Raw genomic sequence first — 24,133 nt, forward strand, 5'->3', positions numbered from 1 at the left:
GGCCTTCGTCTAGCAAGCTTGTCCGATGCTAATTCGTACGACGCGCTTCCGATTAATTTCCCGATTCCGGAATTCATTTCAGATACGAACAATATTTAACATTTCCGATTCCGGAATTAATTTCCGTCTCGAACAAATACTTAATATTTCCGTTTCCGGAATTATTTTCCGATTCCGATAATATTTCCGATTCTGAATACATTTCCGTTTCCGGCAATATTTCCGATTCCGGCAATATTTCCATTTCCGATAATATTTTCCGATACGTACCATGTTTCCGTTTCCGACAACATCTACGACTTGGATAATATTTATATTTCCGATACGATCCATATTTCCATTTCCGGCCATATCATCGTTTCCAGAGTATTCATTTACTTGCCTTTGACGATCTCAGCTCCCACTGAAACCAAGATCCGTCGATTCCGATTATTGATTAGATAGAGTATTTAATGTCATTAAATACTTGATCCGTTTACTTACTATTTGTGTGACCCTACCGGTTTAGTCAAGAGTAAGTTGTGGATTAATATCATTAATCCACTTGAACTGAAGCGGCCTCTAGCTAGGCATACAGTTCACTTGATCTCACTGGATTATTAACTTGTATAATTAATACTGAACCGCATTTATTAGACTTATCATTAAATGCATACTTGGACCAAGGGCATTATTTCCTTCATATTTCTCCATTTGTTCCTAGATAGGTCTGGCTACGCAGCCCATGAACATCATCTTTGGTATGTAGTTTTTGTTTTGGCATGCTCTATAAGGTTCGTCTTCCCATGGAAACAGGAAAAAGCTTCTGATTTTTTTGACTCGTGTAAAACCATTTCTCATCAATGTGAATGACATTGTACATTGCTGAAAATTTAGGTGGTGTGTTCACATTTCTAGGAATAATTTGCCTCAAAACATGTGCAATTCTAGCTATCTTGTGAGTAGGTGTGACAGAAGGTTTAAGGCTGCTGCTACATGCTCGTATTTTCCCTGATTTAATTAGTTTATAAACTGTTGATGGATGAATGTCAAGTGCATCTGCTATTTTTTTGATTGTGGTTCTTTTTTTCTACCGGTATAGCATGTAGTCGATCTAAGTCCCAATCCCTATACTTCCTTCCCACCTTACCAGGTTTCTGCCCCTTCACATCTATCATTTCCCCCCTTCTAATTTGTTTTTTTTTGCTTTTGACCAATACCTGCAAACAGTGGTTATGTCCACATTAAACTCTAGAGCAATTTCAAGTTGTGCACGTGGAGGTATTTTTATTTCATCATTTGCAAGCAAAAGAAGTTTGTCAATCATGTGTTTTCTTTGGACATCGGTAAATTCACGTGATTGTGTTCTTCTACGCCCTAAGTTACGAATAGGTCTAGGATTACCATTATGTAAAAATGCTGAATTTTCCACCTCTTCATCATTTTCAGATTCATCAGAATACCATACCTCCATGTCCGGATCAAACTCGAGTAGTTCCTCAAGTTCAAGAAGTTCGTCAACTGAATAATCGTCCATTTGTTGTTGTTGATGTCGTTGCCGCTTCGTGCCTGCCTTTTGCTGTTCTGCGCTTCCTCTTGACCGGAATTTTGCCCAGAAGTGATGTGTGTGCAAGTGGAAGAATTACATTTAATTGTCAGTTTGTAGTAGTGTTTTTTTTAGATGTGTAAAAATTAGACTTTTGCTTGTTTTTATAGCTGGAAAATGTTTGTACTTGCTGTTAAAAAAATTTGGAGGGAAGTTTGAACTTTTTTCAGCCTCCAAATTTCGTGAAATTCAGGAATGTTAGCATTTTGGAGGGAACTTTTAGAGGGAAAGTTACCATTTTAGAGGGAAATTAATCTCTCTCTGTGTTATTTTAACGTATCACATAGGCAATTATGGTCCCCACTTGCAAATTTCAGAAATACTTTCCACATCTCTTATTTTACTTTAAGTAATATTCTCTCTCTTCCTTTTACTTTAAGTAAGGAAGAAACCCCACCTCAATTTTCTCATTAAACTTCGTGCCATTTCTCAACGTTGCGACTAATAAAGAACGGAGGAAGTATTTGCTAATTTGGGGGACGGTTAGCGCGCCGGCCAACAACTAGTATTAAAAAAATCAAGAGTTACGGAGAAAGTATCATGAAGGTCTATCCTCCATCAATACACCCCATGGCCGTCTTAAACGTTTCGGAGGCCCTGTTCTAATTTTGTTCAAATCTAAAAAATGGGGCCCTTAATATTAAAAAAGTGCGATAATCAAAATATTGTTTTACTAGCATTACAATTTTATTCCTACAAATTGAAACCTATAACAAAAAAAATAAATTTTTATTAAAATTTAAATAACATCCCAATACAACTCAAGTTATTATAGATATTTTCTACTTAAAAAGTGTCATTTGTCTAACACTTTTTGAAAAATCATTAGTTAATTAATACATAAGCGATCAATCGAAATTACAACAATAAAAATAAATCCAGCTTCGAATTAGAAGAATATTGGGATTATGAGTTTTAATAGGAAGATCAAATTACACTACAAAAAAAACCTCATATAGCGACGGATTTATAGCGACAGATTTATAACCATTTCTAATTTAGAGACGGAGTATTCATCATCCGTCTCTAAATTTAGTTAGAGACGGATATTGTAAATCCGTTGCTACTTTTATTGAGGGATTTATAAATCCATCTCTAAGTTAGGGACGGATTTCAAAATCAGTCTCCAAGTTAGTGACGGATTTCAAATCCGTCTCCAAATTAGGGACAGATTTGGAAATCCGTCTCTAAGTTAGGGACGGATTCCAAAATCCATCCCTATTTGTTTTAGCAATTTCTAAACATAAAGTCCACGAGCAATTTCTCCTAGAATATTCGTAGAAAGATAGATCTAAATTAGAGACATAATTTTAAAATCCGTCCCTAATTTGTTTTAGCAATTTCTCTAAATTGGAGACGGAATTTTAAATCCGTCCCTAATTTAGAGACGGAATGTTAAATCCGTCTCTAGTTTAGAGACGGATTTTCTAGATCCGTTTCTAATATTTCTTTTAATTATTATCAATTTCACACATAGAAGTATACAAGTTGTACTTGGTATCACAAGTTCGATTCCCCTTATCCCTTCCCCTTGCAAAGCTCGACCAAGTTGACCTTAGAGATATTTCGAACCGGTAATGGGACCGTGTTGAACCGAACATCTAACAATAGGTAGAAATTATTTATACTTGCTAAATTTAGAGACGGATTCAAAATCCGTCACTAAATTTTAGAGACGGATTCAAAAATCCGTCTCTAAATATTAGTTACGGATTTTATGGAATCGGTCCCTAAATTGAATCAGTGACAAGGTTTTTAATAACGGATGTAATCCGTCCCTAAATCTGTCTCTAAGCACATATAGCGAAGGATTTGACCATTTTAGAGACGGATTTGGTCCATCGCTATATGAGCTTTTTTCGTAGGGAAAACCATAAAAACGAAATTAATAATAATAATAATAATAATAATAATAATAATAATAATAATAATAATAATAATAATAATAAATTATACTCTATAAACAGTTTGAACAGCAAAAACTCGAAAAAATAAAATTCCATGCATATCAAAACAAAATTTGAGCTAAACATAATTAAAACTTGAATTAACACAAATAATGGGTTGAATCAATAGCCAAAAAATTAACCACCTGATTGAGTCAAATAGAAAATCCAATCATCTCGATCTGCTGTCAAAGTTAAAAACAGTCTCCAATCATTCTCTGTGATTCTTATTCTTCATCTTCCACAAATATCCAAATCTTTTTCAACCGAAAATAGGAATTGGTGAATTGCAATAATAAATTGGAGAAAGAAAATTCTCACTTTGATTTTTTTTTTTTTTTCTTGAAATGAATTTGATGATTTGTTTGAGAATGGTAAGTTGTTGATTATAATATAGAAGGATTGGAAATAAGATTATTGGAATTGGGAATTTGGGATAATATTGGAAACAAATAATTTAGGGGAGATGAATGGAGCATTGGAGCGTTGAATTTTCTTGAGAAAGGGAAAAGCGTTCATTTTGGAAATTGAATAGGTGAACTGAATAACAGCATTTTTATTTATTTTTTAATATGTACATTGGGCTGTGAAAATGGCCCTATGTGACTATGTTGTTGACCAGTACGCATAGGGCCACCATCGAACCTGAATACATTTGCAAGAAATCTGGGAGGGCTTTCAAAATATTCTAAGTTATAGCTAGCTATTATGTACATCCGTTCTATAAATTTTGGTTAGTTTATCCGCTACTTTGTTAGCGCTACGCGAAGCATATTCAACCCTGGTCCCATTCATCTCCTGTATAAGCTCCTTACATTGTTGGACAATTGTACAATTAGCATAATTAGAATCCAAAGAAGTCGAGTCCAGCCTACTCAAAGCTTGCTTCGAGTCCGAGTTAATGAGCACACTTGTCCAACCCCTATCTTTGATCACGTGCTAAACCAACACAGATTACTTGCGATTCTCCCATGAATGCAGATTGTATTCTACTACGTACATTTTTGTGAGAAACCCAAAATCCAATCACCCAAGTCATTTCTAGAATTCCAGCCACACTTGCATTTTCCCCGAAGTTGAAGAAAGAAGTATTCCTGCCACCCAAGCTTTGTTCACCAACCCATTTCTTAACAAAATAAAAATTTCCGTTTATTGTTTTTGTTTACAATATTTACTTCTCGGTCGATGTTTTAATGGTCTGCAAACAATGTTAAAATATTAATTTAAGAAAATCTAGAAATATATGATAGTAGATTATAATATAGAATAACTTTAGGAAATACATATAGGAGCTAGTCTAGAAAAATCTAGTACCTAAAATATCTTTAATTAATCCAAAAAACATCAAGTAGCCAAAAAATTCTACATATATATACAAGAGGAGTGGAAAAATCTAGAGTATACACTACAAAAAGTTATACCATTAACGACGAGAAGTCCCGTCGCTAAAGGCCACTAATCATTGATTAATGACGGGATTTCCTGTCGCGAACCCGTCATAAAAGGGGGTCGTCGTTAATGGAAAATCCCGTCGTTAATCCGTCGTAAAAGACATTTGCGACGGTTGTTCCCGTCTTTGTTTGGTTGTTAGACCCGTCGCAAAAGCCTTTTACGACGAAATTTTTGACCCGTCGTAATTAGGTTGTCGTTAAAGATACAATTTTTTGTTGTGATATAACCCCTATATATATACATATATATATAATGTATTGTGATAGAAGTAATGAGAAATAAAATACAACATTTTATCTCATTCTCACTCAAACTCTCAAGATCAATTTCAAATCACATGAGCAATTTCAAAATTATTTTAGTGGCAAATAGTTACTCCACCGTCATTTATTATTTCCTTTGGCAACAAAAAAAAAAGGAAAAAAATGCATCAATAATTGCTAGGTAGCATAATTGATCTCCTACAACAAGTCCCAATTGACCGCAAGTCCGCAACCCTTTAATAAAATATATATCTAAAAGGTTGTGTTAAAATATTTCTAGTTAAACAAAAACTCAGCCTTTATTACACTGGTTCGCTTAATACACTATATATTTAGAATCGGTTTTTTGTATTATAATAATGCGTAAAATCTCCGAGTGCGGGTTAAACGAAGAGAATCAGGCGTTTTCATAGGGTCAGTATATTATTTGTACCAGCCAGCAAGGAGCCACCACAAGAAAAAACCAAAGCCGCAAGCAATAACCTGTGGAAACGTAGATGTCATGACTTATATAAGTGGCCAAAAAAACATTACTTTGACGAAATAACAATGGAAATTAAAGGAGTTAGCAGCCTCACCTGGAGAGAGATCAAAACAATGCAGAGCGATTGTTCAGACATCCTTCCAAACCGTCTCAAACAAAAGTTCACTAGTGTTCCATCCTCTGTCCCGGTTAACAGTCCCGTTTGAGGGTCAAATCTGTCATTCAAGTTCGTTATTGTCAAACAAGATCGGAAGACTATGAACTAGTGATTGAGAAAATAGAGAAGAATACTCACTTTGGAAGACGATGTCGGGGACAAGGAATAATTCCAACAAGCTGGTAACAAGTCACAAGACACATACATAAGCAATGTTTAAATTAAGGATGAATGAGGGAATTAAGAGATAGATCGGGGAGAGGAAAATCTCACCTGGCAAAGTGACATGACGAAATTAATGATTTGAGGGGCAAAGAAACAAATTAGTATTTCACTGTAAATCCAGAAGAAATCCAACATGAGCATACAGGGAATATTAATATTACTCTTTAGAAGGTAGGACGATAATGCCAACAACAACTGAGATGGTTTTTCACCTGGAGTGACTGATAATGCCAACAACAACAAGGGTCATCCCTGCGAAGTATGTATATGTATCCCCAACAAAGACTGAAGACAGATACCTGTATGACATAAAAGAAGACATAAAAGAAGATATTATCTCAAAAGAGAACACAAATGAAACCACAAATATACCGATCAAATCATTTACCAACGACCGAATTACCAGTTGTAAGAAAGTAAAGACAAAGACGTAGCCAAAAAAGGTTGAACAAGATGAACAGAGAACACATGAGCGTGATGATACTCAGCGTTGCTCGTGGATGCTCCAATCCGCATAATATTATGTATTAGAATCTGTTAATTAAGCACTCAAAGGATTAGATGGTATGAAACTTAATTACAATGTAGCAAATTCTAAACTTTATAGGCTTAATTACCGCAGATGCAATGACAACCGTCTGCCCAACTTCAAGACCATTTATACCAGCATGAATATTAATAGAATTGGTACAAAATACTGCTAGAAGACACATGTACAAATAATATACCCATCCTACATATACAAAAGGGCATTAGAAGATGTCAGAAGTCAGAAGTCACAACACCAATATAACAAGAAAATGCTCAACGTTATTTTCACAAAGCTTAGTTTTTACCTAGATCCAAAAACTCCAGACCAACGTGTGGAATGAGAGGTTTTGGAACTATGATAGTTGTATAGCCAACATAGGTATAATAAGCCACCACCAGAGCAAATGCATCAATAAAAGAAAATACCAGTTTCCTACACATGGAAATTACAAGGATTAGAATTTGGGTTTTCAGTGGGACATTCCCTAATACTTGTGTAGGCATTAAAAATTTCATTAAATGCCACATCATCATTTTTGTCCCGAAAAATTCAAAGGTTGACTTAGTTCATTAAAATGATAAATGGACTGATTAATTTGGATTTTTGTATAAATTAGGCCCAAGTTGATCAAGTTACGTTTATTAGTGAATATAGGTTATTAAAATGGGTTGAAGTAAAAAGGCCCATTTATTGGTAAAAGGGAAACCCTAAACCTAGGAGGGTGATATAAAAAGCTCTCTCCTAATCTTTTTTCGGGGACACTGAACGTAGTACACAAACATACTACTCTCCAGAAAACCTAAAGACTGCTTCCAAGCAAACAAGTCGACATCAAATCCCGGCGGAAGAACAACAAGCACCAGTGCCGTTCTACCCCGACAACAAATCAAGACCTTCGATTGTGGAGATCGAATCAGTGGAGCAAATATCAGAGATTGTACCCCAAATACACAAATCAATAAAATATATATTTTGTTCACATATTTGTCAGTTCGTTATTTTTGCAGACTATCAAATTTGTGTTTACAAATTTGGCATGCTCGGTGGGACAACTCTACCACTCATCTCCTTCTCTACAAAAAAAAAAATCAATCTACCAACAAAGATGACTGCTCAACAAACCGTTTCCATGTCCGAGGCTGAAAAGACCGCTATGGTAAAACAAAGGGCGGCGGAATTGGCTGAGATGATGAAAGGGCGTGACACGGGTATACGCACTAGAGGAATAAACGCTGATCTGAATGAGGTTGCTTCAAGTCTGCGTTCGGCGTCTATCACCACCAAAACAAGGAGAAAGATCCATGTCCGTGCCTCCTCCGGCGTGTCCCCGAATCCGTATTACCGCAAGTCCCGCAACATCCCTGTTTTCGTGTCCTTTCCTGCTGAAGGTGCACGATTCCTTATGCTCGGTGAAGAAGATATGCGTCCTCACCAAAAGCCTGACAGGTTGGTCATCCACACCAGTCCTCTGTTCGATCCTTTCTATGTAGAAAGCGATGCAAAGAGTAGTATCGGGTCTTCTCCAACGTCACCCCTCAAAGTGTTAGATTGTGAAGAATCGGTCCAGTCCCTACAAACCGATATTGCGGAGGTGATGGCGATTGAATCAAAGACCGTTGAGGAGCAGCTCGCCGAAATGAAGGGCATGATCATGAAGCTCATGAAGGATGGCGAAGAGAAGGACGAGAAAATCGAGAAGCACAATGAGAAGATTACCTCCTTAACCAAAAAGCTCAAGAAGAAGGAAGATAGCACAGACGAGGAGAACGACGACTCTGAAGGGAGTACGGCCTAGCATCCTAGCAAAAAGGATGGAAAACCTGATGACTCATTCACCATGAAAAAGATCCAGGACATGATAACGAATGCGGTGAAGAATCATATCGTCGGAGGCTCCGGCCCTAGTCATCTATATGAAAAGCCATACACTGAAGGAAATAATGCCCTTGGTCCAAGTATGCATTCTATGTTAAGTCTAATAAATGCGGCCGGTTCAGTATTGATTAACAAGTTAATAATTCAGTGAGATCAAGTGAGCTGAATGCCTAGCTAGAGGCCGCTTCAGTTCAAGTGGAATTAATGATATTAATCCGCAGCTTACTCTTGACTGAACCGGTAGGGTCACACAAATAGTACGTAAACGGATCAAGTATTTAATGGCATTAAATACTCTATCTATGGATATTCGGAATCGACGGATCTTGGTTTCAGTGGGAGCTGAGATCGTCAGAAGCAAGAAATGAATACTCCGGAAACGATGATATTGCCGGAAACGGAAATATGGATCGTATCGGAAATATAAATATTATCCAAGTCGTAGATGTTGCCGGAAACGGAAACATGGTACGTATCGGAAAATATTATCGGAAATGGAAATATTGTCGGAATCGGAAATATTGCCGGAAACGGAAATATTGTCAGAATCGGAAATATTATCGGAATCGGAAAATAATTCCGGAAACGGAAATATTAAATATTTGTTCGAAACGGAAATTATTTCCGGAATCGGAAATATTAAATATTGTTCATGTCGGAAATGAATTCCGGAATCGGGAATTTAATCGGAAGCGTATCGTACGAATTGGCATCGGACAAGGCCCGCTAGACGAAGGCCCAGCACGAAGCCAGGCCATCGCCCAGCGAGCCGCAAGCACCAACGCACGCCTCGACCAGGCCCAGCCAAGGGCGCGCGCGCGCGGCACAGCAGCGCGGGCTGTGCGCCTGACGTGGGCCGCAAGGCCTGCGCGGGTGCACGGCTTGTGCGATGCTTGTGCGGGAAATCCTAATCCTATTAGGATTTGTGCAAAGATTAAAATCCTAATCCTATTAGATTTGCTTTGTTATTTAGAGTCCTAATAAAGTTCTAACTAGCAAATCCACATCCTAGTAGGATTACAATTCCTTTTCCATACTCCTATAAATAGGTGCCTAGGGTCACAATTTATGGGTACGATTGAAGTATTCAAAGGGTAAGTTTTTGAAATAAAATCAGCCATACACTTGCAATAATAACCGAAATTCCTAAGCACCTTAAGGGCGATTCTAGTTGGTCTAACTTGAGGCGGATCCGGATGTACTGTGGACTATCTATGGAGGGACGACATTTGGAGTCCTAAAGACTTGTTCTTGTTGGGTTCGGGCGCAGCTAGGGAAGGCACGCTACAACATGTATGCATCTATTCTATGCTAAATGATTATGTGTAAATAATATGCTTTCCTGGCTTTATGATTTTTCCGCATGATTTATGAATTGTCATATGTATCATAACCTAACAGTGGTATCAGAGCCTCTTATTATTTTCATAATCTATATTGCATGAACATGGTTAAATATTACAAATTTGCAAGAATTAAAAGGGGTGATTAATTTTCGTAATTGTTAATTAATTGCAAATTGCGTTAATTTAATTATACGTACGCAGTTTTTCGGCAGTTTCTTCGTTACTCATCCAAATCGAGTGATTTTTGTGTCAATTCCGCATGTAAATGGCATTCTAAAATTTTGACAAAATTAGTATTTTTCGGCCGAACCCAGAATTCTCAAATTCGAAGCCTAACTATGACTTTTCGGAGGTTTTAGTTTTTCGAAAGCAAAATTTCGTAAATTTAAGATGTTAAATTAAATATTTGCGAGTCTTGTTGTTAAATCTTGAATTTTTTATTGACCTACTGTATATGTTTAACAAGTTTGAATGCCTAGCCTTGTTAATTATGCAATCTAATTTGTAATTATGATTAATTTGTTGAAAATTGGAATAATTTAGAATTAATTTGATTTTCATAATTAGTTATAATTTAATTAGATACCTATGGTTAAAAACCACCATAAAAGTTGTAATTTATGTTAAATTTTAAATTTTTATGACCTAGACTTGAATCCATGTTAATCGGAAATCAATAAATTAATAAATTTTCGATTTTTCGCCCTTAAAATTATGAAATTAATATGATTTATTAATTTGTCATTAATTTTGAAAATAAATTTTTAATTTTTATGCGATTCGCTCATATAACTTGCACGCACAAAGCAATGGACGCTACGTGTTACCCTTAAGGGGTGTTGTATAGTGCGGGCATGCGACGAAGAGCAAGGGAGCTCGTGGCCCATGCGGTACGAATGCAGCGAGCAAGGGCATGGTGCACGAGCACAAGGCAGCAGCCCTGCCTTGTGTCGTGGGCTGTGTGAAATGGGCGAATGGGCAAGGGCGAGAGCAAGGCACGAGCAGTCGCGTGTGGGCAGCAAGCGAGCTGCGCCACAGCGCGCACTGCCACGCGCAAGCGTGCGACGAGCGCTGCACCCAGCGATGGTGAGCAGCGTGCGCGTGCGACGAGCGCTGCGCCCAGTGATGGTGAGCAGCGTGCTTGTTGTGACGAGCGCTGGCGCGCGCCTTGCGATGGTGAGCAGCAGCGATGCGACGCTGCGCATGGGCTGCGCCCACATGGCCAGCGATGGCTGTGTGCGTGTGGCCCATGGCTGTGCGTTGCGTGGGGTTGTTGCGTTACGATGGGAAGGGGAACCCCAAGCAGCATGTAGCCCACTTTATCGAAACGTGCAACAATGCTGGCACGTCGGGAGATCTACTCGTCAAACAGTTCGTCCGTTCTCTAAAGGACACAGCATTCGACTAGCCTGCAGAAGCTATCGACAGTTGGGCAGAAATGGAGGAAGAATTCAAGGCCAGGTTCTACAGTACACGGCGTGTCGTCAGCATGATTGAATTGACAAAGACGAAAAATGGTCAGTTGCGTGTTTGTGTGGATTTCAGAAATTTGAACGAAGCATGTCCTAAGGATGATTTTCCTTTGCCTGTCACCGAGATAATGATTGACGCTACGACCGGACACGAAGCATTATCCTTCATGGATTGTACGGTCGGATATAATCAAATCCTCATGGCGCCTGAAGATCAAGAAGCAACGGCCTTTCGTACACCAAAGGGTATCTTTTGCTGCAAGGTGATGCTGTTTGGTTTGAAAAATGCAGGCGCAACTTATCAAAGAGCTATGCAGAAAATTTTCGAGGATATGATGCATAAAACCGTTGAAGGAGGTGTTCGAGAAGTTGCGTAGGTATCAATTGAAGATGAATCCCTTGAAGTGTGTATTCGGTGTAAGCTCCGGGAAGTTCCTAGGATTTGTTGTGAGACACAGAGGAATTGAAATTGACCAGTCAAAGATTACGGCAATCCAGAATACTCCCGAGCCAAAGAACCTCAAGGAATTGCGCGGATTACAAGGGAGACTTGCATATATTCGACGTTTCATTTCGAATCTTGCGGGACGATGTCATCCTTTCAGCCATCTTATGAAGAAAGGAGCTCCATTTGAATGGGACGATTCATGTCACAAGCTTTCGAAAGCATCAAGCAGTACCTCTCAACTCCACCTGTCTTGGGGGCACCGGTTCAAGGGAAGCCACTTATCCTCTACATCTCTGCTCATGAAAGGTCGTTGGGGGCATTGTGTGCTCAAGAGAATGACGACGGAAAGGAAGTTGCTCTTTACTACCTCAGTCGTACGTTGGTTGGCGCAGAATTGAATTATTCGCCTATTGAGAAAGTGTGTCTAGCTTTGATCTTTGCAATCCAAAAGTTGAAGCATTACATGCAGGCACATACAGTGAAGGTGATCTCCAAAGCTGACCCCATAAAGTACATCCTATCAAGGCCAGTACTATCCGGAAGACTTGCTAAATGGGCTATGCTCATAAGTCAACATGATGTTGTGTACGTGCCTCAAAAGGCGATCAAGGGACAAGCTTTGGCCGATTTCCTAGCTGCACATCCGATTCCATCACGTTGGGAGCTTCCTGATGATCTACCTGGAGAAGAAGTATTCTACATTAATGTCTTACCTCCATGGGAAATGTACTTCGACGGAGCAGCTCGACAAGATGGTGCGGGAGCAGGGGTCATCCTGGTATCACCGGAGAAACATGTCTTCACGTATTCATTTACGCTCACCAACTTATGCTCGAACAATGTTTCTGAATATCAAGCTCTCGTTCTGGGGCTTCAAATGGCAAAAGAGATGAAAATCCAGGACCTTGATGTATACGGTGACTCCAAGCTAGTGATCTATCAACTCCTCGATGATTATGATGTCAAGAAAGATGACTTGATCCCTTATTATAAGCATGCTTCACAATTGCTGGAAGAATTTGAGAGCGTCCGGTTGCAACACGTTCCAAGGAGTGCCAACAAGACAGCGGATGCACTTGCAAATCTCGCAGCCACATTGGCACTGGGGGCAGAAGAAAACATGTCGGCCCCGGTCTGTAATCGATGGGTGATAAATCCTCAAGACGAAGCTGAAGATGAAGCTGAAGAACTCTCAGGTGCAGTTACTGTCTATGAGATAGACATAGAAGATTGGCGTCGACCACTCATTGATTTCTTGGTACACGAAAAGTTGCCAAGCGATTTGAAACACAAGATGGAAATTCGACGACGTGCTCCACGCTTCATTTACTACAAAGAAACACTTTACAGGCGTTCATTCCTTGGAACCTAGTTGAGATGTCTGGGAGATGAAGAAGCGGCAAAAACAATGCAAGAAGCTCATTCTGGAGTTTGCGGAGCTCACCAATCTGGTCCTAAGCTTCACGATCGTGTCAAAAGGATGGGGTACTACTGGCCAACCATGGTTCAAGATTGCATGGAGCTTGCGAAGAAATGTGAAGCTTGTCAATTCCACGCGAACTTTATTCATCAACCTCCGGAACCACTACATCCGACAGTGACATCTTGGCCGTTTGAAGCATGGGGTCTCGATGTTGTTGGTCCAATCACACCGAAATCATCAGGTGGTCATGCATACATCCTTGCCGCTACGGATTACTTCTCAAAATGGGCTGAAGCAATACCTCTTCGTGAAGTCAAGAAAGAGAACGTGGTCGATTTTATTCAAAATCACATCATACATCGATACGGCGTGCCACGTTACATAATCACAGACAACGGAACACCATTTGTCAACAAGTTAATGACAAGCCTTTGTGAGAAATTCAAGTTTGCGCAAAACAAGTCTTCAATGTATAATGCACCTGCAAACGGACTAGCTGAATCTTTCAACAAGACATTGTGCAAGCTGCTTAGTAAAATTGTTGGGAAACACCAGCGAGATTGGCATGAAAGAATGGGCGAAGCTCTGTGGGCGTATCGTACCACGTACAGGACACCAACTCAAGCAACACCTTATGCACTTGTGTATGGTGTGGAGGCCATATTGCCGTTGGAGATTCAAATTCCGTCACTTCGCATGGCAATCCAGGAAAATCTCACTGAAGAAGAAAATGCTAAGATTCTTTTGGCAGAGTTGGAAGCACTTGACGAAAAGAGGCTCGAGGCGCAACAAAAGTTGGAATGCTACCATGCTCGTCTGACAAGGGCGTTCAACAAGAAGGTGCGAGTACGGTCTTTCAAAGTTGGAGACACGGTCCTTGCTATCAAGAGACCGATCATTGTTTCTCGCAAGACGGGAAGTAAATTTGCATCGAAATGGGATGGTCCTTATGTTGTCCAAGAAGTCTACACAAATGGAGCTTACAAGATTGTTGATGCGGAAGGACTGCGCATAGGCCCTATCAACGGCAAATTCTTGAAGCGTTACTACCCTTGAAGTTATGCAACATTGTAACCTCCTAAGCACGAGGCTAAACTGCAACTGCAAAATATATATATATATATATATATATATATATATATATATATATATATATATATATATATATATATATATATATATATATATATATATATATATATATATATATATATATATATATATATATATATATAAAACGTTGAAGGAACTAGGTTGGCTTGATCTTATGGAGTGAATTTATTCATTTCATAAGTACGTAGGCAGCTTGAAGGAATCACTAACTTTAAGTCCAGCCACACTAAAAAAAATCTCTCTCATTTTTGTACTACTCCTGGCCCGCAAGAATATAAACTGTGAACGGCTAAATAAATAAATAAAAATTTCATGTTGGTTTCATATGAGTTGAATGAATGACTTTAATAAATATGGAATCAATGACAAAAATCTTTGACAGGAAGAATGACGAGTCTTATTCATTTCATTTTGGAATTCTTAAAACAAATTGGTCTCTAAAAAAGAATGAAAGGAAAACAAGTGCAACAATGGTGACAAGAAAGGCGGAACTACGGCTCAAATTTGAAGGCTTGCAAAGCATCACGAGCAACACCAAATTGTTTCTCAGCTTCCGCTAGCTTTGCCTCCACCTCTTTCGCAGCAGCAATGTTCTCCTTCATGATGAGGAGTGGGTTTTCTTGCTCTTTCTTCTGTATGACGTACCCTTGGAACTTCTCTTCTGATTCTGAAATAAGAGGCAAAAGTCTATCCTCTCGTTCTGCTAAATCATTGAGCTTCCTTTTATGTTCGGCATGTTCTTGCTGAATCTGATCTATCTCCTTATGAAGAGCTTGCATTCGCTCCTCTTCTGCTTTCCCTGCAATCGTAGTTGTCTGCACGCTCGTCTCTATCTCCAAAGATCGTTGCTCCAAGTCATTGAGAGTGGGATCTCCCTGTTTCCCTAGCCGAACGTGGTGGAGTTGAGAACCGCATCCAATATACCCTTTGATAAAAGCTTTGATTGCAGAGATGTCGATCTTCTTCTCACGAACATAGGATAAAACATGTTCAAACTCCTGCGCTAGTTCATGAACCTTGGCTAAAGGAGTCTTCATCAACTTGTCCTTTATTTCATTAATCATCAAGCTTGCAGCATATCGGTCCGCCCTGTTGGTCGCCTTATTGATCATGTCTTGAGCATTAAAAGAAGGAGACTCGGTCGAAGCAGTAGGAACACTTGTGGTTGGCGCAGTATCAATGAAAACATCATCAATGAACTGTTGTTCAGGAAGGGAGACAAATGTATTCTCGCAAGCAGTAAGCTCTACTGCTATGTTCGCGTCGCTTTGAAAATTCTGAAAAATAAAAAAATAAAGGGGATTAAAATAGTAATTAAAAAGGAAACGGGAACGTCAAAGTAAAGAAATGAACCTCTATCTCTTCAGGCGATAGCTCAGGGCCATAATCTTCATCGAAAATATCATCCAGAATTGTGGGTTCACCTGCGTGTTCGTCATTGGAAGGTTCATTTTCGTCATTGGAAGGTTCATTACTTACAACTCTGCTTGCTAGCCTTCTACTCTCGTCCCTGCTTTTCGAAGATGTTTCCTTGGGCGAACAGGATATCGTGGAACTTTTAGGCAATCTGACTCTAACTTTGTGAGGTGCAGCCGAAGTCTTGGAAGCTTTGTCTTTTGGTGAAGTGTTAGGATCATCGCCCTTTCTCTCCTTTCTCTTCTTAGACCTGACACTTGTTGGACTAGGAGTCCTTGAAGCATATGCCGCATTTAAAGAAACGACCGAATTCCACCAAGTTGTGAAGCTTGGAGTGACTCGAGATTGGGCATTAAACGTGCGGCAAGGGACCAAAAAAGTAGCCCTAGTATGCAGACGAATGCTGGACTGAAAAAGATAGTACATATGCTCTCGGGTGATGTTTTGTGTCTAGACTACTAATTCGCCTGGCACATCTTGGTGAAATCCGAATTGCCGACCGAATCGATGATGACTGTATGGCTCAACCACGTAGTTGTTGTCGAACCTCAAGGTCAGAAAACAGGACCGCATGCTAATGAAGAAGTTTGTGAATTGCTTTGGTTGACGGTTGTCATCTTCATGCTTCTCATATGAATTACCACAAATTGAGTTAGCAAGCCAATTGATATCCTTACCCAAAGAAACTAGCGATTTAGCATCTGGAGACTTTATGACAGAGTCAAGGCCTTGAATTCCAACCAGGGGAGCACCAACAAAATCGTAGGTGACGATGTGATGACTCCGAAAATACTTAGCGGTCCAGACATACACATATTGTGCAGGGAAGGACTCGCGATGTTTGCCTGGGGTAGGAGAATTCGAAATTTTGCTCAATTCGTGGTAGATGCTCGCCAATACAGGGATCGCCAAAGAAGTCTCTTTTCCACTTGCAAGAAATGACGCAGGTTTGAAAGATCCAGGACGGATGCAACCAAAATCTGACACCGGCAAAACAAAGGCACAAAGCCAACACGAAAGAAAGGCAGCCAAATATGTTTGTCGATGATGCGCTTCAAGAATCCGTAGAATGCGAAAGGCTTCGTACATCTTATGACTCCACGATCGAGGACCATTAAAGGAGCTGAAGTCTTTCATAAGTGTTGGAAGGACAGACTTTTTGTTGCCAGATGCCAAGAAATACTTTGATGCACCGCGAAACCAAAAATCACACCATGTCTCGAACGTTATAGTTGTCACCTTGTGTTTTTTAGAAAGATAACGCAAAGCCGTGAACAAATATTTGCAACTGTAAGGGAGGTATAGACTGTGCTCATCGTCGGAGCCTTCCAATTCAACTGCAGAAGGGACGACCTCGTCATAAAAAAGGCCAGTTACGGGAAGCCCACCAAGGTCGTATATGTCCCAAAGCCTGATTGACATTTCTCCAACTTAAGTGTGCAAGGTATTTGTCGTAGGACACCAGGATTCGCAAAAGGCCTGCATGACAGGAGAATTACACTTGTAGATGTACATAGAAGCACAGACGGCATCAAGAATATGGGTGCTAGCAAGTGTGCGTCTGGAATGGTGCAGGACATCTCCTAACCATTCCCAATAAAGAGGGATGTATGTTGGCTCGACTCCAAATTTCGGACTAGAACTCCATTTGGTCTCCTTGCGGGACAAACGCGTAGATAATGTCTGGAAAGAACACGCCTCAACTCAGGGACGGTGATGTGAAGCGACAAGGACAGGTTTAGGTGTTTTTCCACCAAATGCATTAACATCACGACTCTCCTTGTACCAGCTTTTCGGGCCCGAGAACTCCGTAGAAGAATTGATGTTTGCAAAAGGACCAATCACAGGAGGAAATGAACGAAAGTGCGCTCCATCGACCGAATTAGCATCTTCCATGAGTGACAAAGTCTTTTCTCCAGGAGTATCATGATACTTGAAATGAACCATGGTGGCTTTTATACCTACAAAATCAACGAAGAAAATAAATACATTTTAGTGCAGTGCCAACAGTATAAAGGTGCGAAACACTTTAATGCGAGTACGATCACGTTTGACAACCGAGATACGGTATATTAGTGAGTAATATGACTCTATAGGGGAATGCTTCAATAACTTTAAAGCGAATCAGTTTCATATCAAGAAGAGCTAGAAGTTGTTAGAAGGAATATGAAAATGCATGAATGGACCTGGATTATCAGGAGATGTCTAATTTCGTTCATCAACTACCAAGATCGTCAATTCCATTTAAAAATAAGACTCGCATATGACATGAATTGAATATTATAGCGGGGTTTTATCAAGAAGATCCGCATCAAACAGAAAGACAAAAATTTATGCTCATCAATAATCATCATCATCAAATGTTATTGTCATGATTATACTGTTTATCATATGTTATTATATATTTTGATGGGTTATATACTATCAATCTATCATACATTTAGAAGCAGTATGTACGTACATGGAAAAGGGAGGAAAGAAAAAAAGTGCGGGGCCCATATCATCAAATCAATCCACCATCCATCATTAGTCGTTATCATATTAATAAATTAAAAAAAAAAAACTCACGGGAAAGAGGAAGGCAAGAAAAGACAAAAGTATGGAATATAGTCAATTAGTCATCATCATCATCAATCCTTATCATATTTCTTTATTATTTCAAAAAGTAAAGAAAGACTTGGAAAGGAAGCAAACAGTACAGTACACAGTACACGTGAAGCAAGAAAACAAAAAAATATATAAAGGGGTTTTAATTTATACTGGTCTATTTATCATTGTTTAGAAGAGAGAGCAGTTATGAGCAAGCCACCATGAAAATCAAACAGTTCAAGCTTCAGAGGTTCAAGATTGCTGAAAGACAGATAAACAGAGTTCAAAGGTTCAAAATATACATACCAACAAGACTTTAAGTCTCGGAAGATAATCGTCTGCTTGAAGAGCAAGAGTCGGATCTCGCCTCAACACGGAAGTTCGACCCTCTGACAGTGGTGCTAGGCGGCTTGGGACTCCACGAGCAGGACCAATCGCGGATGAACAGCTCCTCCACGGGCTGCTTGTCGGATTCACGAACGATTCGATGACGACCGTTGGTTTGGTGATGACGTCCACTGGTTCGTTCCTCTTTCACGGGCTGCTTGTCGGACTCACGAACTATTCGATGACGACCGTTGGGTTGGTGTTCGGACCGATTCGATGACGACCGTTGGTTTGGTGATGACGTCCACTGGTTCGTTCCTCTTTCACGGGCTATTCGATGACGACGATTCGGTGTTGATCTCCTCTGAGTTGTTCTTCCTTCGGGTCGGGGCTGTGGCAGCGTCAAGTACTGGAGTAGATATATTGATACTTACACTCTCCATCGAACTTCCCGTACATCGTCAACAAATCCAAGCAAGATCATGAGACAGATTGGGATCAAAGCTACCCAATATAGCCACTACAAAAACAAAAAAAATTATCATGAATACAATAAAAAAATTCTACATAACAAAGCAAGCAAATAATTTGACAATAATGTATGAATACTAACTTGCGAAGTTGTAACTCAGTAAGCTACCGTCAATAGAAATATAATACTCCCTCCGTTTCTTTTTGTTGTATCCGTTTCCATTTTAAGCGTTTCATATTGTTGTATCCATTTAAATTCTATTCTATTTTTGACATACATTTTATCCTAAAATACCCTTACATTTCTATCTAATTACCAAAATACCTAAAGATTCTATCCATATTCCCACCTAATTTTCCCCACCCATAATATTTAATTCTTTTCCCTTCCCCACTCTCTCACCTCCTTTATCACCCATCATTATCACTCCTCTCTCTTACTTTACTTATTTATTATTTTTTCACTCCTTTATTTATTATATTCTCTTACACCCAATCATTTATCTTACACCCAATCATTACACTTATACCCATACAAACCAATATTCCAATTTTCTTAAAAACCACATCAAATTCTAAATGGATACATAAAAAAGAAATGGAGGGAGTACTCGGTATAAATTACAAATATGAGAGGAGGGATTTCGTGACCTAGCTAGGCCTTATAGTTTTAACTATTTGACCAAGACATCATTGGAAAGCTAAAGTGAAGATGACATACAGTGGAATCCGCAATGTAAAGATGTTGAAACAACCAAACGACGGCCAAAAAGACAATTCCGACGACTATACCCAAGGCCTCAGGTCTGCAAATCAGTATAATACATAACTTATTAGTCTATATTTTTAATAGTTTTAATCTAACAGAAATAAGATGAGCTTTATTTTTATTAGTTTTAATCCAAGAGAAATAAGATGAATGGAAAACTAGGGTTTGAGAACTACTGATATTCTAATGTTTCCTCTGGGAGTGCCGAACTTGTTAATATCAAAACCAAACAATCTCCAACGATGAATCAGGTAAGGACAAACGACGGGAATCATTACGAAGGTGATAAGAAAACCGACGAAGCTGAAAGCGGCGTTGATGAGGATGGATCGCTTGATTTCGCCATCGATAATTTGGTGGAGAAGGTAAGCGTATAAGAAGAATAACAACCCCGCCGAGAAAAACACAATATTGGTCCCTGCCACTCTCATCTCCTCTTCGATCTTTCTTTCTCCCCGGACTAAATTTCAATTTTTAAATCCGACTATATATATGATAAATAATCTTTAGGAAAATATGATCAATAATCTAGAAACGTTTACAATGTAAAGTAGCACCGATGCATTTGCTAATGACAATGTAAACTGGAATTTTAAAGATGAACAACTTAAAAACGGATCAAATTAACCGAAATATAGAATTTTTCCAGTTTTGGGAGGTGTAAAATTTTGAAATTTCCAATAATTCAGCTAAAGGTGATGAACGAATTGCCAATACTTTTTTCTTCTTGGTCAAGGGAGAATATAATCATTAGCGTAGCCAGAAAATTACCAGTGGTTAAAGGACTTAAATACGGCTGGAAATAAAAATTCTAATACTTCTACATTATAAAGCAAATCTTTAAGAGTTTGATGACTACCTAAATTGTCTAAATTGTCTTTCATCGGTTAATATTTAATTAGTTAAAAGTAAAATAAACCAACTTTTTGTTATTACTTTTCCGGTGAACTATCCTTCCATTTTTATGATTATTTGTCGTGAAACTACTAGATCTATATGTACATCATGCATGATAACTTATGAGTTATGAGGCTTCACATAAGTAATAGAATTTAGTCCACTTGACTTAATTTTATAATCACTACAATAAGTATAGTATTTACACTAATATAAACCTGGTCCACGCTAATTTAGCGTGGACCAGAGCAACGGAGTAATTTGTATGGGCAACATGTGTAATTGTCACGTGACAGTTATTTTGTGATTTTAAATAGTAACTATATGCGTATTATAGTAACTATGCGTTTTAAAGAGTTATTATGTGTTTTGTAGAGTTTCAATGCGATTTGTGTCTAGCCCACTTTATATAGGTTTTAAACTTTTTTATTTTTCAAATAAAAATTATGTGAAGGTCGTCGACCTATGACGACTTCAAAAACTTAGATAAATCTGAACCTTTAGATTTTGTTGATTAAATCGTAGCCATCCATCTAAAAACTTTTTTTAAGGCTTGTTTGTTTACACGAAATAGAGAAGAATTAAATATATTTGTATACCCTTTAATTATTGGAAAAATTGACATAAATAATCCCAACTTTCACACATCTTCTAAAAATAATCCCAATTTTGGATTATTTTAGAATAATCCAAACTTTAGGGGTTATCTTTTCAAAATAATCCGAAGTGTTTTTTTCTTGTCATTACTAATCCATTTTGGGTCTATTGTACATAGGCAAATTAATAGTTTGAATTATTTTGAGAAGATGAGTGAAAGATGGGATTATTTATGTCAATTTTTATCTTAATTATTATAAGTTGCATTTTAATCTCTTTCCTATAATTTTTTATATCTACAACTTAACCATTATTATACACTACAAGAATTTGTATCTTTAACGACAACCTAATTACGACGGGTCAAAAATCCCGTCGCAAAAGCCTTTTGCGACGGGGCTAACAACCAAACAATGACGGGAATAACCGTCGTAAATGTCTTTTACGACGGGTTTACGACGAATTTACGACGGAATTTCTATTAACGACGGCCCCCTTTTATGACGGGTTCGCGACAGGAAATTCCGTCGTTAATCAACGATTATTGGCCTTTCGCGACGGGATTTCTCGTCGTTAATAGTACAATTTCTTGTTGTGATACACGATCATCATCATATATAATTATGATCTTCGATCATCTTTAACAAAAAAAATTCAACATACTATTGCGATCATCTTCAATAAAAAATTAAAATAAAATTTTCCATCATCTCTGATAATCTTTAAATAATAAATATAGTTGTTCATATATTTATTCATCCACCCTTCTTCTTCTTCCTAAACTACCATCGATTTTAATTACAAATTAATGATTTACACTAAAAATTTTATAATATCAAATTATAATAACGACCTTTTAATTATCAATGTAAATTTGTTTATCATTATGCATAAATTAAATTTAAATGCACTTTTGAGTTTATATATTAAAATATTTTAAATTACATTAGCATAATATGGTTAGATGTTGGTTTTTCAAAGCCTACATGAATGTTATTTGAAGCATTGAATTCTTCCATTAACGTTGTTTGAAGAACTCAACTAATTCGTGACGGAAAGACAAAAATAACCCTCAATATTAGTTAACATTTTATTTAAATAATGAAGATAAAAAATAATATATCATTTACTTTAATAAATGATTAATATTAACAAAATGTAATTTTCCTTCAAAATATAAATAACAATTTAGTTTTAATAAGAATAATTAATTATTTTATTAAAAAAATGACCGTAATTAGTATTTCTTTTTTGAAAAAAATAATTTAATTAGTGAAATATAATATATCAAAAACAAAAATGACGTTATTATAATAAGAAACATGATTTTCTCTCAAAAAAAGCGTGATTTATAAAATAATTTAATTAAAAAAGTAATATTTATCTTTCTTTAATTTGAGAGGAAAAAAATTAAACAAAACCTAGCTAGGATTTAGGAAAGAACTAGTGTGTGGCCCGGGTGATGTCCCGTTTGCTACATTGAAGAGTTAAAATTTTAGATTTTTCTTGAGCTCAATATTTGACGAAATGCATGTATACTATAAAGTGAAAAACATCAATTAAGTTTTTCAACTACAAAGGCACACTACGTCACTTACCATGCAAAGTAATTTTCAATTAGATAATCTTACAATTTGTATAATTTATTTTCTAGTGGAACTAAGTGCTTCAAATTAGTAAGACCAAATTAGATATAAGCAGCCATGCAAGATATTTCTATGGTTGATGCTTATGAGATTCATGACATCATGTTTCTTCATAGTTGTCCTAATTCTTTATTTTATTTTTTTCAAAATATTCCATAGAAAATATAAAATCAAATAAAAATTTAGTTGGTTTAGACTTCATGTTAACATTTATTTATAAATTAATGTGAAGAAATAAACCACAATTGGTGGTTGGTTAAGATGGTATTGAGAAATATCATTCAGACATAAAGTCTAGAGTTCGAACTTCATTGTATTGATTTTTGGTTATCCATGACATGGCATACCACTTGGTGAGTGAATGATGTGGCGCAAAGGTAAGAGTACTACGTGGCACATAGACGTTTTCCACAACGCCTTTTAATATTTTAGTATAGATTTATTGTTATTAAATCACTCTATTATACTGTAATTCTGCAACTACTATTTAGGAAAAGTATCTTTTAACAATTCTAAAATATCTTTTACATTTTTTTTCAAAAATATCTTCTTTTCTTCTTCGAATTTTTTCTGAAAATTAAACATATTATTATAGTTTCTAAATATTATAGTTATGGCTTAGTTATCATATCAAAAAATAAATTTCAAAATTACTTAGTTCCGTAAATATTTTTTTGTTTTTATTGAAATTGGTATACTACTTAGTTGTATTTATACTCAAAAAGAAATTATTTTTTATTTTCCTAATGTTTCTCCGAAATAATTTTTTGAATATTCTCCATTCTAAAATTATTTTACCAGCCATATTCATTTATCCATACTCCTGGTTTGATCTTGAGAAACTTTTGCGTGAGACCGCCTCACAGGAAAGACCGCCTTGTTGGCAGTCTTGCTGGCAGCCCTGTTGGCGCATGTGCTGACGTCAGCATGGAATTTTATTTTATTTTTTTTTAAAATAAAATTTTGAATTTTTTTTTTTGAATTTTTTTTTTTTGGATTTTTTTTTGTAGGCTTAACTAATTGGACTTCAGCCTTAACTAATTGGACTTCAAAATTAACTAATTAGATTTCAGGCTTAACTAATTGGATTTAAGGCTTAA

At 37.5% G+C, this 24,133-nt stretch overlaps 2 protein-coding genes across 2 annotated transcripts; both read right to left on the reverse strand.

Moving 5' to 3' along the window:
• Window positions 1-5,363: 5,363 nt before the first annotated feature.
• Window positions 5,364-7,186, reverse strand: LOC110787794 (uncharacterized). The gene is made up of 8 exons (XM_021992444.2): window positions 6,949-7,186; window positions 6,730-6,845; window positions 6,516-6,646; window positions 6,325-6,411; window positions 6,161-6,221; window positions 6,026-6,066; window positions 5,825-5,945; window positions 5,364-5,729 (listed from the first exon to the last, which is right to left on the reverse strand). The coding sequence occupies exons 1-8, from the start codon at window positions 7,175-7,177 to the stop codon at window positions 5,670-5,672; spliced, it is 846 nt and encodes a 281-aa protein (XP_021848136.2). The 5' UTR covers window positions 7,178-7,186; the 3' UTR covers window positions 5,364-5,669.
• Window positions 7,187-14,708: 7,522 nt separating this feature from the next.
• On the reverse strand, window positions 14,709-19,438 carry LOC110788428 (uncharacterized). The gene is made up of 3 exons (XM_021993068.2): window positions 18,633-19,438; window positions 15,675-17,698; window positions 14,709-15,598 (listed from the first exon to the last, which is right to left on the reverse strand). The coding sequence occupies exons 2-3, from the start codon at window positions 16,161-16,163 to the stop codon at window positions 14,813-14,815; spliced, it is 1,275 nt and encodes a 424-aa protein (XP_021848760.1). The 5' UTR covers window positions 16,164-17,698; window positions 18,633-19,438; the 3' UTR covers window positions 14,709-14,812.
• Between the last annotated feature and the right edge of the window lie 4,695 nt (window positions 19,439-24,133).

This window comes from Spinacia oleracea, chromosome 4 (genome assembly GCF_020520425.1).
Source record: "Spinacia oleracea cultivar Varoflay chromosome 4, BTI_SOV_V1, whole genome shotgun sequence".
NCBI classification, from domain to species: domain Eukaryota; kingdom Viridiplantae; phylum Streptophyta; class Magnoliopsida; order Caryophyllales; family Amaranthaceae; genus Spinacia; species Spinacia oleracea.

Bases quoted from the DNA above. Each gene is read 5' to 3' on its own strand.
- LOC110787794 (XM_021992444.2), bottom strand. From the start codon at position 7,177: ATGATGATGTGGCATTTAATGAAATTTTTAATGCCTACACAAGTATTA. The intron at 6,647-6,729 runs GTAATTAAGCCT...CTTAATTAACAG, and splicing joins CGGTTGTCATTGCATCTGCG to ATTCTAATACATAATATTAT. The intron at 5,946-6,025 runs GTGAGTATTCTT...CTTGAATGACAG, and splicing joins CCCCGACATCGTCTTCCAAA to ATTTGACCCTCAAACGGGAC.
- LOC110788428 (XM_021993068.2), bottom strand. From the start codon at position 16,163: ATGTACTATCTTTTTCAGTCCAGCATTCGTCTGCATACTAGGGCTACT. The intron at 15,599-15,674 runs GTTCATTTCTTT...TTTATTTTTCAG, and splicing joins TATCGCCTGAAGAGATAGAG to AATTTTCAAAGCGACGCGAA.